Consider the following 15502-nt stretch of genomic DNA (forward strand, 5'->3'; position numbering starts at 1 on the left):
TTTCTAGCATTGGGTAAATCGTTTTGCTAATTTGAAATATTCTTTTCGAATCTGGCCAGAAAATATTTCTAAAAATAATCTTAATTATTTGAAGTCGTTTTGAGTTTCAGTCATTTTGGTTTTAAAAAAACATGAATATAATCTACTGCTTTAATCTGCACAATCTTTTCATTCGATAAATTTAAGAAGTGGATTTATCATGTTGATTTTTGTGGCGAATCATAATTGAAATGGGATGATGGGTCCTGAAGTCAGGCCAGCTGAGAATCAATGAACTAATCTGTGTGTTTATATGGCCAAACCATAATTCATCTTTCTTGTACTATTACTTTCAAACAAAACGTAAACTATAAATTAGAGCGGCATTATATTAAGGGCAGGGAGGTTAATAATCTTGTTTTTTGTTAAAAATACCAGATTTCTCAGAAACAGATATATGAAATTGCATGAAGAACACTGTCAGGTACCAAAAATGTTTATATCTATTTCATGGGAGCTTATGCCCTCTAACATTGTAAAAGGCATCTTGAGAAAAGCTGCTAGCATTGCTAATAATGCTAACACCAGCAGCAAGTTCTTGGCGCCTGCTTGTCTTTTTTCACTAGCTGACTATCTTCTTTTTCAGAGAAATGCATTATCTGTAATATCTACATGTCCAATATGTTTTTGACTGGGTAACATAATAATTTGTTGGTGATAGAATGAGTGGAGAGGTGTTGTAAAAGGATAGTGGGATGTTTCGATGTGTTCTAAGGGATGGGCAGGGCACCCGTATGATGCGGCAGGGGTAAACCAGAGAAAGCTGTCAGGCCCTGCTGTTGAACAGAAGAGTGTGTTTTGTCATCCTGACTCTAGGGACATGGCCGCTTTCTTGTGTCCCGTTTCATCTGGAGGGACGAAAGCATAACCAACTTGGTTACCGAGGTGCTTAACTTGTTTGGGTGTTTGGGCATTTGGGTTGGCCATGGTCCCCAAAAATGTTTGTGTGTGTTTTTTGCTACTTTTTCCCTTTTTTCATTTTCTTTGTTTTTGTGTATGTGTATGTCTTGCTGTCAGTCACCCCTCTCGAGGGATATGACCAGGGTAGATAGATAGATAACATAATAAGCATTAATGTCCAGCATTGGTTTTCTGGTATCACAGCATTAATCCCCAAATTATTCATACAGTATGTATGTATGAATGATACTGATAAGTTTATTCTGTTTTTACTATTGGATTAGTGCAGAGGAAAATTCATGGGATGCCTTTTCCTCACTTTGAGTCACTGTTGTCCGTTGTTTCGACTATTGCATCATTGTCGCAATCGGCCGATTCATGTTGCTGTTCTCTGATATTCACACATTTAAGGGCTGATCTTTTTTATAACCTTGAAGATTTAATCTAAATAGGGGGCCCAGAGGAGGGCTTTGGGAAAAGATGGAATTTTCGTATCCGACCGATCATTTCCTGGTCCTCCTGGCAAGTTCAAAATCCATGGTTGGCTTCTTGCCTTATTTTGAGGGTTTACTAAAGTTTAAACTTGACAGATACAAACTCAGAAGACGCAATCAGCCCCCCACTGCCTCTAAGGCTGGGTTCACACTACAGAGCTTAATGCTCAATTCAGAGTTTTGGGTGAAATCATCCACATTTACAACTAAATGTCACTTTCATACGACCTTCTGTGACTTCTATGCATTTCTCATGTGATGGCTAGTGCCGTTCAGAGGAACTTTAACAGATCAGATACAGGGCACCTTTATGACAAAAAATCAAATATTCCTGTAGTGTGATCCTAGCGTTAGAAAATCTAAAGCAGGGGTCGGGAACCTGTTCGACCCAAAGAGTCATCAAAGCAAAAATACTCTCATTATTTTTGAGAGAGCCATATCATATGTATTGAAGACAAAAATAAACCCATACCCAATTTTTAAGGCAAAAGCTAATTCTACAGCACATTTTATTTCGCTGTGTGATGTTTGATGATTTGCTAAAATCTATGAAATAATAATAATGCCAAAGCCTGTGTCCCATATCAATATAAACGCACCCTTTAAAATGTATCTTCCTTCTGCAGTTCCCTAAGAGTGTTGAGGTTCATTGTCATTTTTGAACTAAATAATGATTTCAAAAGAAGGTGCGAGCAAAGTTCTTTTGTAAAAATGTCACAAAATACTGATACCAACGTATTTACTTTCAGTGCAGACGAAGCTGGGTGAGAAAAAGTGCACGCGCCCTGTTCATAATTCCGACCATTCCTACATCTTACCCAATCAAATTGCCAGAACTTCTTGGAATTTAAAGTTTGTTTTGTGGCTTTCCTCCAGAGAGTGTCTCAACAATTAACAAATAATGTTTCATGAGCTTCCATATAAAGAATTATCTAGCATTTAAAGCCAAAACAGGGTCTGTTTGTGTGACAGCTTCTCTGTTAACTGTAGCGAAAATTGTATTCTATATATACTGGACTGAACCCTTTAAGAAGTTAATATTGTCTTGGCCTTGCACATGTGACAATCCACTCCGCTTGTTACTGTACTGTAAAATATTGCCCAAGTTCTATTTTATCGCTAAGCCATATGTACTCATAGGGTTCCCGACCCCTTATCTGTTGTTATTGCAACATCCATTGCAGCCTGGTCATCCTGGAAAGGGGATTACCACATGTGCAGTCCCTTCTCAAGGTTTCTTCATTTTCCTCATGTTGAGGTTTTTGAGTTTTTCTTTGCCCTCATGTAGGTTTTAGATCAGGGGATGGTGTAATAATAGTCTGTAATAATAGTCTGTGGTTTGCTATAACCTGTGCAGCCCTTTGAGACGTATTGTGACTAAGGGCTATACAAATAAACATGACTTGACTTGATCTAAAGGAAAGGAATAGACGGTAAAAAACATGTGCTGATATCACCGCATCCCGAATATCAGTCCTTCATTTTGCTGTCCACAAGTGACACACGTTAGGACGACCTATCTTCTTCTCAACACAGTCACACAGTCAATCAATAATGATTCTGATGATAATGGAGCTCTTCTAATTCCATTCAGGCATTAGCTGATGCTAACGATGCTCTCCTCGTAAAAGTCGCCTTGGCACAACGCAAGACCCTGGAGAGTAGGTTTTTTGAAGATGAGGTGTTAACCGTGTGTGTTAGGATAATATTCAAGGGTCATGTTGGTAGTCAGTGTCAGACTGGTACCGCATTTGTCACGCGTTAGACATTTCGGCCTTGCTGAGAGCAATGGCGAGCTCCAGGTCTTCCTGCTCCTGCTGTCTGAGACGCTTGAGGCGTTCCCGCTCAGCTCGCTCGCTCTCCCGCTTGGCCCACTCCAACTGCTGGGCCTCGTTGTTAAACTGAAGAATACAAGCAAACATTTAATCAAAGATAACAAACGAAAAGAATGCCAAAAATGCAGATCTGTGGTAAATGTCGAGTCAAAAATGACGCGTTAATGAAAAGAAGAGGTGGCCAACCTGCTCTTTGAGGGCCACGTGTCCTGCAGTATTTTTTAAACAACCAACATTGGTAGTTAAAATCATTTGGTTTCAAACTTTTGAGAATGATTAAGTACTTGTTACAGAATTCAGAGTTGACCACTGATCACCTCACAAAATTCGAAAAAAGTTTGTTTTATGTATTGTTCTATTGCTGCCAACGAGCCTGTTCTTGGTTTAAAGAGATAACAAATGTTTACTTGATTTTAATTTATTATTTAGTTGACTGTCCCTGATTTATGGATTTCTGTCTCCACTGACAGAGCACTGTGCCCAATTGGTTTTACATAGTACATTTTTATTTCCTTTTTGAACAAAAACACAGTACGTTCAATAAAAGTAGAATTTTTCATTGTTCGAATTTTTCTTGTGTTTATTATCACTTTCGACACACATTTACATCAAGTAGTGACTAGTCAACAATTAAAATAGTCATTAGGTGCAGCCCTAGTTTATATGTGCATATTTGGTTGTGTCAACAGTAGCAAATGGTAGACAGTGTGTGAGGAAGGGGTTATACAGGAACAATGAAATTAATTGGGCAAATGTGAGTACAGAATTCACGGTAAAAGTGTGATAAATTTTGGTATTTTTATTTGTAATATCATTTTTGCCGTACATGATGCCTGGAGAAAAAGAAAACATCTTGGACCATACCTAAGAATGGAGAAAGACATATTCTATTGGTTTGAAGCCCAGAGACAAAATGGATATGGAGTGTCTTGGTGTTCATGTGCAAGCTGTCAAGATTGCACAAGCAAAAAATTTGAAGGCTTCACTGCGTCCCCAGGTAAGTGCACATGTTTTCTTGTATTTCTTTTATTACGTGGCTATTTTAAATCAGTTTTAGGGGGTCGGCTTCAATGTGAGTATATACACGGTAAGTTGTAATTTGATAGTTACTTTCAAAGTAATGTGCTACTTTTGCATGTCAGTAATATAGGGAGTAACGAAATTACTTTTAAAATGAAGTAACTAGTAACTGTAGACAAATACTATTTTCAGGAAGACGCCTAAAACGTTTTTTGAGGTTTCTCTTCTTCAACTCAGGGGATTACTATCAGTGGGATTGTTCACAAGCTCCAGCCAGCTTGCCATCAAGCTGATAATTTGCAATATATTAATCACATTATAAATAAACACATTCTTATGATAAAATAATTTGTCTCACCTGAGTTCCAGAAGAGAAACCTTCAAGAACTTGCAGGACAAGCAGCCCTCGGGGACTGGGTTGCCCACCACTGATTTAAAGAATCTTTTTTTTATTTTTTTAAAGCCGATAAATCGAAAAGTCCAACTCACCTTAACTTTGTCCGTTCCTGTAAAAAATGAAAGAACACACGTTAGCAATAAATAAATTGAGTAGCACAAGCTTCATTTCATCACAAGGTTGGATGCCCCATGTTCTGCCTTGTAATGTACGGTAAATTCCAAACTACAGAGCGCACCTGATTAAAAGCCGCATGCTCAAATTTAAGAGAAAACTCAATGTTCTATTTGTACAAGCCACGCCAGATTTTAAGCTGAGTCTTAAAAAGTCATCAAAATGAACTAATTCAAGTCTTTTTCTTACATTTTAAGTCCGTTACAAACCCGGCACCAACCACGGGGGGAATTTGGCGTTGACGCCTTTTGCTGCAGAACCCCATCGGCGTCGTGGTTGCATAGTTTTCAGCTGCTCTGTTCTGTTTACGTAACATGTTTTATAATCATGTGACCATTCAAGATGGCGTTTTGGATTTAGAGCACAGATGTCGAGGAAAAGAGCAGCATGCAGTTTTTCTCGGTGCAGTCATGAAGAAAAATAAGAAAAAGCTGTACTGTATTTGAAGCCGCAATGTTTAAAATGTCGCAAGAGCGTAGCGGCTTAATCTCTTTGATTTAAAGTAACTTGACTTTGCAGTGTCTATAATTGAATAGAAGTTAAAATAATTTGTAAATGACAGTATACTTCATTATTTACAGTACTTTGAGTGCATACTTCAATGGTTTGAAGAATTATATAATAGGTAATGAGCCCATTAGCAACTAAATATCAATGAGACGCTGCTTTCTGGGTGTTTTTGTGCGACACCTTTACATATGACTTCGACTTAAAAAGAAAAACAACAAATGTTGCCTTAAAATAATCATTAAAGAATTTCCGTAGCTTACATGAAATAACGCTACGTCCCAGGAATTTTCTTACCCCTCAAGAATGACCAGCGGACAACCAAAAGGCTGAGTTATTTAAAACTAACAACTCAACGGCCTATCTTGTCACCATTGTTCTGTAAATGCGGCATAAATTATCATTCTCATCTCATCTCATTAGCCGTACCACTTATCCTCATTAGGGTCGCGGGGGGGCTGGAGCCCATCCCAGCCATCTCCGGGCAGTGGGCAGGGGACACCCTGAACTGGTTGCCAGCCAATCGCAGGGCACACAGGGACAGACAAGTCATTCGCTCATTCACACCTAGGGACAATTTGGACCGGCCAATTCACCTGAAATGTATGTTTTTGGAACGTGGGAGGAAACCGGAGTGCACGGAGGAAACCCACACAAGCACGGGGAGAACATACAATCTCCGCACAGGAAGTCTGGAGCTGGATTTGAACCCACGACAGGTTCCCATGACATGAACTGTGCCGCACAAGCGCTAACCACTGCGCCGCCGTGCTGCTAAATTATCATTCTGATTATAAAAAAAAATACAATAGAAATACAACAAAAATACTACTACAGTTATATTATGATACAAAAGCGCTGTGTGGACTAATACAAGCAGGAAGGAGGCGGCATGGAAGTGCCAAGTATGTTCAAACAGAGAGAAATGAAGAACTGAAGCACTGAAACACCAGTCAAGTGCAGCATGTCCCTTGTTTGCAGATTCCGTGACCCCGTTGTGTATTTGGCTCTACATAAATAAATTGAATCACAGAAAGAAATGTGGGTATTTTATTGATCAGATTTTGTTTTACATATTCATAATTTGTCAGGGACAGTGTAATAAATATTGAAAAACATTTGATGTGTTGCATTCAGAGTACTTAGCATAGAGCTAATTCGCAACCCTTGTCTTTGGATGGGCTTTTCAGATAGAAAGAAGATTAGAAAACATAGCATCGCAACAGTGTAAAAGAGCAGAAAGCACATTCACTTGTCCCCCGCCAAAAATTATTTTGTGGTCATTACTAAATGGTTCACACAAGACTTCGCTTCATTTGCAGATCAATGGTGAAACTAATCCAGTCAGTTGGCTGCCCTTTCTGCATTCTATGTAGGAAACCCAAATGGCTTTGCTGTGCTACTTCTAGTGATAACAAGATCAAGCACCTCATTGCCACCTGACCTCCGACATTCTGCGACCCTGTCCACCTTCAAATCCAGACTCAAAACTCACATCTTCAGTCTTGACCTATTCTTGACCATATGCCTCATCCCTCCCCCCCTTTTAACTATAATGTGTTTAATTGGATATGTATTACTTGCTTATTTTACTCTTCGTTTATTGTTGTGTCCTACTCATATGTACAGTGATCTTGGGTGTCCTGAAAGGCGCTTCGAAATACAATGTATTGTTATTATTGTTATTATTATTATTGTTATTACTATATTCATTATTATTATTATTATTATTATTGTAAAAGAGAAGGTTGCAAGAGCCTAAACATTCTTACTTGGTGCTGATGTGTGTGGTGCAAAAGGGTCCTTTCCACTGAAAGGATCCCCTACGCCTTTTTTATTCTGGAAAGGGTCAGCAGGGTCACGGCTGAATAGTTGGAAGGGGTCAGTTTGAGACTTGGGGGGTTCGGAGATGTTCACCGGAGTCGTTTCACCTGAAAAGAAATGGTTGTAACCATTTGGTTACAATTCGGCACACAACTCACCAAATAATAAGGTTAGGATAATGTTAGGCTGTTGAAACCTTTCTACCACTTGCGCACAATTATTTTTTTGCATGATGCATGTTTATATTGTGTGCAACCAAAGACTGGAACATCTGCTCAAAAGAAAAAGACATAAAGACGAACTGATTGTACATTATCTTAATTAATTTCTAGAAGAACTAGGTGGGGTTTTGACCACATAATCACTTAGCTGTTCTTTTTTTACAAGAACTTAGGTGTTAATGTTACTGTTTACCTGACTTGTTAACCTGACTGCCCATTTTGCACATCTGGTTAGCTACTCCTCTTGCACTATCGGCACTATGGTAAAATACTATACGTAGCCATAATACAATACAACTTTTACTTATATCTGTACATTCAAGGAAACTGTGCGGGTCAGATGTATCGACATTTCGTTCTGTATACACGTGTACTAGAATGACAATAAAGTAGATCTGAATCTGAATCTGACTTTCACCTTACAAAATATTAAGTTCAAGATTTCTACTTGAAAGCCCCTTTTCCCCACCAATCCCACATTACTATTTAAACAGTGTCCCCTTGGTTCTGTGCTAGTCCATTGCCTTCCTTGTCATGTTCCAAGCACTCTTATCTCAGCTTTGTTGTTATTCCTGTGTACCGAACCCTTGCCTGCCCATCCGGATAACAGCTACTGCCTGACGAACTCTAGGACTGTCACCTTCCCTGCCAGAATTGGACCTGGACCTCAGACCCCAGGCCTGCATTTTGGACCACTACCTGACTTCTCATGTACCAAACCTTGTATGGATAAAGACCTTAGGTTCTGCACTAATCTGTGTTTTTGCACTGCACCACCCAGAGTGGGTCCTTGACAAATAATACAATAGAACAAAGTCCCATAGCTATGAACAAGGATCATAAAATTAGTTGTAAGTTGATGTTTCATTGAGAGACTTATGAAAATATAAATAAAAGGTAGACATCTTATTAAGTGCTTCTTATAAGTTCAACTTACCGCTGGGGGGTTTGGGCCTTGGAGGAACTCCCTTTTTGGGGGGCAGAGCTGGAGTGTCGTTCTTTTTACTGAATGGATCATCCGAAAACGCAGCCTGGCCACATGGAAAATATTATTTGATGTACCCTCGCTAATTGTGAATGCCCTGCTGTCGGTCTTTACCTTCTGGTGGTCCGGCAACCAGCTGGCACGGCCTTCAAATGGGTCTCTTGGCTTGGCCATATGACTGAAGTCAGCAAAACCAGCCGAGCTGCTGTTACCGCTGCTGCTGAATGAACTGCTGCCAAATGGATCCAAAGCACCAAATAAATCTGAAACAGCACCGCAGTTAAGATAATAGCCACAGACTTTCTGGGATTTCATTCATTTTTGATGGGAGATGTCAAACCTGCGCCTTTGGATTTGTGGTTCGCAGAGGAGAATGGGTCGGGACTCGTGAAATGACTCACTTGCTGCTGAAAAAGTATTTTCATAGTGTGAGACATTTTTGAAAGGAAAGGGACACTACTATCAAAAGGTTCCGATTACAGTAATCCCTCGCTGTATCGCGGTTTACTTATTGCACTTTTGCTACGTCACGGAAAAAAAGGAAAAAAAGAAAAGAAAATCTTTTGAATGTGTCCTAAACCTATTTAACTATTTGAAATCATTTAAGATGATGAAATTCTGTAGCTGAACGTACCACCTTGGAGGGTAACGTGGCGCTCTTGCTAAAGGGGTCAGTTGTATCAAAAGGGTCCATCTTTGCTGTCTTCTTGAAGAAATCTTCAGATGATGCCTTGAATGGGTCAGTCTCTTTGAACGGGTCGCCACCAAATGGATCTGCAATGCCAAAAAAATGAGCAAAGGTTTTAAAATGTTACTGATGAGTAAATTGTTGAAAGTTTTTTCGGACATTTGTTTTTATTTTGCCTGCTGACGATGTGGTTATATTTTGTCTATTGTATACATGCATGGAAGACCCCTTAGGATGCCGTGGTTGGGTTATTTTAACTATTATTGCGCCATGTTTTTCTTTATTTTGACTATTCTTATGAGCTTATGTATTGTTATCATCATATTTTGCCAATCGGGTTGGTGATCTTTGATTTCCACAACCTGTAATGTTATGCTGCTTTTTGCAACCTAGGAGATTTTAATAGAATAAAGGGCTTGGGGAGGACGCTCAAAATTCTATCCTTCGTGTCGATTGAACTATAAACTTAATCAGTTAGCAAACTTATTTTTTTCTTTAACAATCTGTAGAATAGATTAAAAGTGATGACTGTCATTATATTCTATGCCCTCCCTCCAACTAGGTACCAAACATCTGTTTATGTTCTGCAATTCATATCATTTTTACCTAAACATGTAACATACACTCTACATATTAACAGGCTAAAATCTCTCATTCTATTTACCTTTGTTAATCATTTAAAAAAAAATTCAAATGACCTGTTATCAACAGGCAACCATCTTTGCCACAGATTTAGAGGTGGCCTGTCATAACATTTAAGCACTGCTATTCTGCACTGCCGTGTGAAATAATATCCATTACGATTGCAGAAGTAAAACTACTATAAACTCCTTATTACAGAGTGCACCTGATTAGAAGCACAGTGTTGAGGAAAAAAATTGTTTTTGTACAAGCCGCACCGGATTTTAATCTTGTAGGCTAAAACATCCCTAAAAATGCACTCATTTACGTCCATTTCTTACATTAAAAAATAAAATTAGTGTGGAAATGTCTAGTACAGAAAAGTAACATATTGAGCCATGAATAAGACACTTGTTGTGAAGCACATTGTAAAGTGCTTTGGGAGGTCTTCATTGACCTGAAAAGCGCTATATAAATGCAGACCATTTACATTAACATATACGGAGGAGTGTGACAAAAACATTTTCAAAACAACTCTTAATGTTCTTTACTGACTAAAATTCAGAAGCCAGCACAGTCACAACAGCCTATAGACATGCAGAGCCATGCGACTGATCTTAAGTGTTCCCATCCCTTGCGCACATGACAAAGTGATACAGAGGAGACCAAGTGTTACTATTACAGTATAAAAAAATAATCCATAAATGCTTCGAAACTTTCTAACTCGTAGTATCGGCTGATTGAATATTTTAGTGTGAAGGCAGATGAATAATTATGGGGTACATTTTTCTATTATTCCGATAGTTGTGAGGGCCAAAATTATCGTACACCCTTTCTTAGTAAACAGTGTCATCATTTATAATGATTTGGTTTCTTCTTCCTAGGGGGGGGTATGACAGAAAACACTTGAGAAGTACTGCTATAAAAAAATAAAAAAAAACTCACTGTACTCTGTCATCCACCCAATAAAAATTGTGCTTCCCTAATAAAAATGTGATATATTATCCTCCAAGCCAGAGAACGAAATTGTAAAAGCGAATACCTGCGCAAGCTGCTGGCGGCTTTGCAAAGGGGTCGGATTGGAAAGGGTCTCCTGGAGGAGGAGGAAGATTGTAACAGAAAAAAGTTTGAAATACAGAGAGCGAAGGGGAAACCGTGCCAACAAAAAGAGCAGAAGCCAAAGAACAAGCCGAGGCTGACAAGAACCTTTGAAAGGGTCCGTCCTGAAAGGGTCCTCCGATTGAAAAGGGTCCACGTGGAGCTCCTGAGGCTGACTGTTGAACACTGATGGCTTCCCTTTGAATGGATCCTCCTACAAAAAAAGTTATGAAGTTAAAAAAATATTCATATTTTCAAATCTCTTCTCTATTCCTGTTAACTCATCCCAGACTAAAGTTAAAAAGGGATGTTATACTACCTTTAAGGATTTTTCAAAATCCACATATTACTAGGGTCAAAAAAATTCACCCCATCAAAATATGTTACACAGCACATTCTGACCAATTACAAGCTTCAAAGTCAAAATCAACCAAAGAGTGCCCTTTTTTCTTTACAATGCAAGGCTACAAGTAAAATAATCTTCATCTAAAGTGAGAGCTTGTTTATCCCATTCAGGCTGGATGCACAAGATCAAATTTCTACCAGTGCTATATAGAAGCATTAGTTTCTCTTATTTTAAACCCAGGAAGTAAATACAACCATCTTTCTCAACCTTATTTATTGTTTTACCACAAGTGAAATACATTTTAATCCAACGCAACCAATGCTTCACTGAGGTGTGATATTTTACATTTTCTTATTTTACAGATTTTGAAACTTCTTTTACATATTATTTAGTGAGGGAAATACTTTGATAAAAAGGAATGACAGTCACAGAAGTGATGTCCAATATATTTAGTTCATTGACTGTGAGGAACGCTATGCTGATTTTCTCATGTGCAATCAAAACAATTGGAAAGTGTGGCTGGCAATGCACAAGGGGAATAATTACCTGTATTTTTTTTATAATATGCCGTTACTTTTTTTTCTTTTTCTTTTTTTTTAAACATATATACAAAGCTGCAGTCATTATGTTATTTTACAGTTAGGGGCACTACACTTCAATTCTAGACTATAGAGAGCACCTGATTAAAAGCCACATGCTCAAATTTAAGAATAACAATCATTTTGTCTTTGTACAAGCCGGACCCGAACTTAGGCCGCAGACTTGAACCCGGCAAATACCTGGCACCATCAGCGTTTACACCACATGTTTTAAGATCATGTGACCATTTGAGATAGAGACTACCGGAGCAAATAGGAAAACGATCACATATTAACTACCACGTGGAAAGAAAATGCCAATAAGCGTTGCGTAACGTAAAAAGTGAGCCCTATATTTCTAGACAACAGCACCAGGGCAACCATATTGTGGAGAATTTTGCCAAATTGCGACACAGACGTGGGTTTTGTGCTGAGTTTTGTCATTGCTTATTTTCGTGTTGACGGACCAAATTGCATTAGCTTAAAATCCTAATCCTTGATGCCGATGATACAGAAAGCGAAAAGTAGCGTTTTTTGATGGAGAACTTTCACTGCTGTTCAATTTAGAAGTATAAATTGAAGACTTGATTTGTGGATGCTTAAGTTGAAATATACAGCAACCCCTTGGTTTTCACGGTTATTTGGGACCACAACCACCTGTTAAAAGTGAAAATCCACGAAGTAGTGCCGCACCTTTTTTTTTTTTTGTTGACCATTATTAGAGGGGACTTGCCTACTTACTGAATGAGAGAGCAAGGCAGAAAGAGAAAGAGAGAACAAATTGAAATCCAACACTATTTTAAATTAATTTTTTGGGAGAGAAACCCAGTACCTATCTTAAATTAGTTTATATTTGGGTTTTTTTGGGGGCGGGGGTGCGATTTGATCAAAGACCTGCTGACTGGGGGATTGGGTGAGCGAGAGAGAGTCGAGAGAGAGAGAGATGCGTCGCTTCGGCGGCACGACAAAGGCGCGGGACACAGCTCCTTCTAAACGTGATGCAGAGGAACGCACAGCCTGTGTCCCCTCAAAATACAGTATGAAATACTGTGAAGGGAGGCTGGCGATCTGCAGGCTGTCAGACCATTGAGAAGCAAAGTCGTAGCTTCACTATGTCACCAGTCACTGATATAAGTCATGCCAGATGTCATTGGAAAGCTTAAACTCTTGGGATTCTATATATTATGACTATTTCAAAATGTACTGATCACAGAAACATCAGGATCAGTCTGGAACAGGATACCCGAAAACTATAAAGCCGGCATAGCACACCAATCATGTCCCCTGGCAGTCAACAAATAGGATGGTTGTCTGCAAACATGGCCTCATTAGATCTAGTACCGTCCAGTGAATCCAACCGTGTAAAATATTTACTCCAAAACACACGATAATGCCGACAGATTAAAAAAAATCTACCTAAAAGCATTTCCACACCGTTGAATCGTAAAATTATTTTCAATATAGCCGCTAGCCTCTGAACTTTTAATTGACCCCACTCCCAATAGCAGGCTTTTTTTAAGGTCCACAGCCTATGCGGGCCTGTATTGATAGAGATTGCGTTCTTTAGCTCAGAATATCTTTAGCCAGTGGTAACTAGTCTGGAATATTCAGTAATAAGAATAAAAATTTGCGAAGAAATATGAATTCAAACTACAATTATGCTACTTTTTCATTAGCAGAAATATCAGCTGGCAATCATATTGACATCAGACACTGAAGCACAGGATTTTGATTATGTTACCCTATTTTCTCTGGGATGTACTGTTTTAAACCAGCAAAGTTCCTGACGTATTTAAAGGCACTCTTCGGAAGAATCAGGCATGTACATTTACAAACGTAGAAAAGAAATAGAACGAAGCGAATTTCCCACCTCTGGCTGTGAGGCCGTCCCCAAGGAGTGGAACGCTCCATTCTCCCTGTCGCTGAAGCCCTCACTCATGTCCGCCAGATTCGTCATGCTTCCTCCATGGGTTCCATTCAAAGTGCTGTTGTACTGCTCAATACTTTTGGAAACTTCCTGGTGGTTGTCCTGGATCTGAGACAGCTTACTGCGTGCCTGCAAAACAATAAATACATCATCCATTTTCCTTTCACACATAAACTATGCAGCATAATAGTATAAAACTCATGTCCCTTTTCACAACAACAACAAAAATACCAAAATTCATATCGTCATACCCTTACCAGTTCCTAAATCAGAAAATGACCTACCTTTGTCCCTGAAACTAGATTCTTGGATCCAAATTTGCAATTATATGTTCAAAATGACAAAACACACTAACTTACAACTCATACGAGACAACATACTACATAGAATTCATTTTACTCAAGATACGTTAATGAAAATGGAATTCTCCAACTCGGACAACCGTCTCTAGTGTTCGCAAGATATTGTATCTATGTACTATCACAATTAATGGTTGTGTACACCAGTCAAGGACTTTCGGACAAAAGATATAGGAAAGATCTCTGGTATCTTGGTTTGCAGGATCCCGATTCATTCTGAACTCTAAATACTCTGATTTATCGGCAATTAATTGAACACATGACACAATTCTTATCAATTTTGGTAGCCCGTGCTTTTGGCAAAACTGCAAAAGTAAACTGACTGAACATTATTCAATAGTTAAATCTTCTTATAAATCATATCAATGGAAGACATCTCAGCTTCATAATTTTTTTTTTACCTAATTTTAGACTAACACGGTCCGTACAAAACAAAGCACTTAAATCTTCTAGTGAGGGTCATTGCGGTCGATTTCCCGATTAATCGATGAATGGAATTTGAACCATCTTTTTTTAGGGTCGCCACCGACCCGTTTCGAATTTTAAAAGCATACAAAAAATAAATACATTTGTTTATTGCATCAAGACTTTTGGACTTCGTCAGGAATCTCTATTTGAACAAAATAAAGTTTAAAAAAAATTCACTACATTATAAAATGTGCTTTTTGTAATTATTACATTTGTAGTGTCGGTTTCAACCTAACTGTAAAAGCACTATAAAACACTAACTACATTCAAAACTGAACAAATAGATGGACTGGACATATTGTGCATTAACTGGATCCTAACACATATTTCTTCCACGCACTGATTTTTACAAATTATTTAGACTTTTGGGGGAAACGAGTGATCAATTTTGGTCCTTCTTGGCTGTTGTTTGTTTGGTCCTGCAAATTAGTATTTTGTGTTTTGACTCATTTTATATTTGCTAGTCTTTTACTTAAAAAAAAAGAATTTAAGCTACATCTTGAAGTCAATATCTAAGAGTCAAACTGAGCCTAACACTATGGAGAATATTATAGTTAATAATGTAAAAATTCCAGTCCCTTAAGCAAACTGAGTTTGACATGCCTAGAGTAAAACGTCTGAATAAAAACCAAGAAGAATGGTTTTTAGAGTTCGTTAAACTTGTACACCTTTTTTCAAGTTAGATTGAGATAATTGCAGTATTCTGGTATTGAGAATACATTTCACATCATAAATGTTTCTTAGTACAGAACATCCTCAGCCAACCTAAGAAAGAATTACAAGTTACCTGGTTTATCTCATCCTGCGTGGCTCTCAGAGATTTGATGATGGTCTCTAGCTGGATCTTGCCCGCGGCCAGACTTTGCTCTAACTGATCCTCTTCCTGCTGCAGCTGGCCAAGGTCGGCCCTGGCCCGGCTCAGTTCCTCCTCCTGGTTTTGTAGGTCTGTCTCCTGTGAGAGGATTTGATTCTGCAGCGTAGAGATCTGTCAGAACATAACAGGTTCTTAAATATTCAGGTT

The 15502-nt window shown here is 38.6% G+C and overlaps 1 protein-coding gene across 5 annotated transcripts in view; it reads right to left on the bottom strand.

Annotated features, from left to right (window-relative positions):
* Positions 1–958: 958 nt before the first annotated feature.
* Positions 959–15502, bottom strand: part of eps15l1a (epidermal growth factor receptor pathway substrate 15-like 1a) — a 41263-nt gene continuing 26719 nt past the window's right edge. For 2 of the 5 annotated variants that reach the window (XM_088349089.1, XM_088349087.1), the window contains 11 exons: positions 15269–15466; positions 13598–13783; positions 10912–11017; positions 10748–10798; positions 9034–9170; positions 8737–8800; positions 8511–8659; positions 8349–8442; positions 7139–7297; positions 4778–4794; positions 959–3334 (listed from right to left, as the gene is read on the bottom strand). In XM_088349089.1, coding sequence (XP_088205215.1) covers positions 3188–3334; positions 4778–4794; positions 7139–7297; positions 8349–8442; positions 8511–8659; positions 8737–8800; positions 9034–9170; positions 10748–10798; positions 10912–11017; positions 13598–13783; positions 15269–15466 — 1308 coding nt within the window. In that variant the 3' untranslated portion in view covers positions 959–3187. Of the gene's footprint in view, positions 3335–4777; positions 4795–7138; positions 7298–8348; positions 8443–8510; positions 8660–8736; positions 8804–9030; positions 9171–10747; positions 10799–10911; positions 11018–13597; positions 13784–15268; positions 15467–15502 lie in introns of all 5 variants that reach the window. The other 3 variants (XM_088349088.1, XM_088349085.1, XM_088349086.1) reach the window with 2 other exon arrangements.

The sequence above is a fragment of the Urocampus carinirostris genome, chromosome 12, assembly GCF_059441175.1.
Source record: "Urocampus carinirostris isolate Australia breed hairy pipefish chromosome 12, RoL_Ucar_1.0, whole genome shotgun sequence".
Lineage (NCBI taxonomy): Eukaryota > Metazoa > Chordata > Actinopteri > Syngnathiformes > Syngnathidae > Urocampus > Urocampus carinirostris.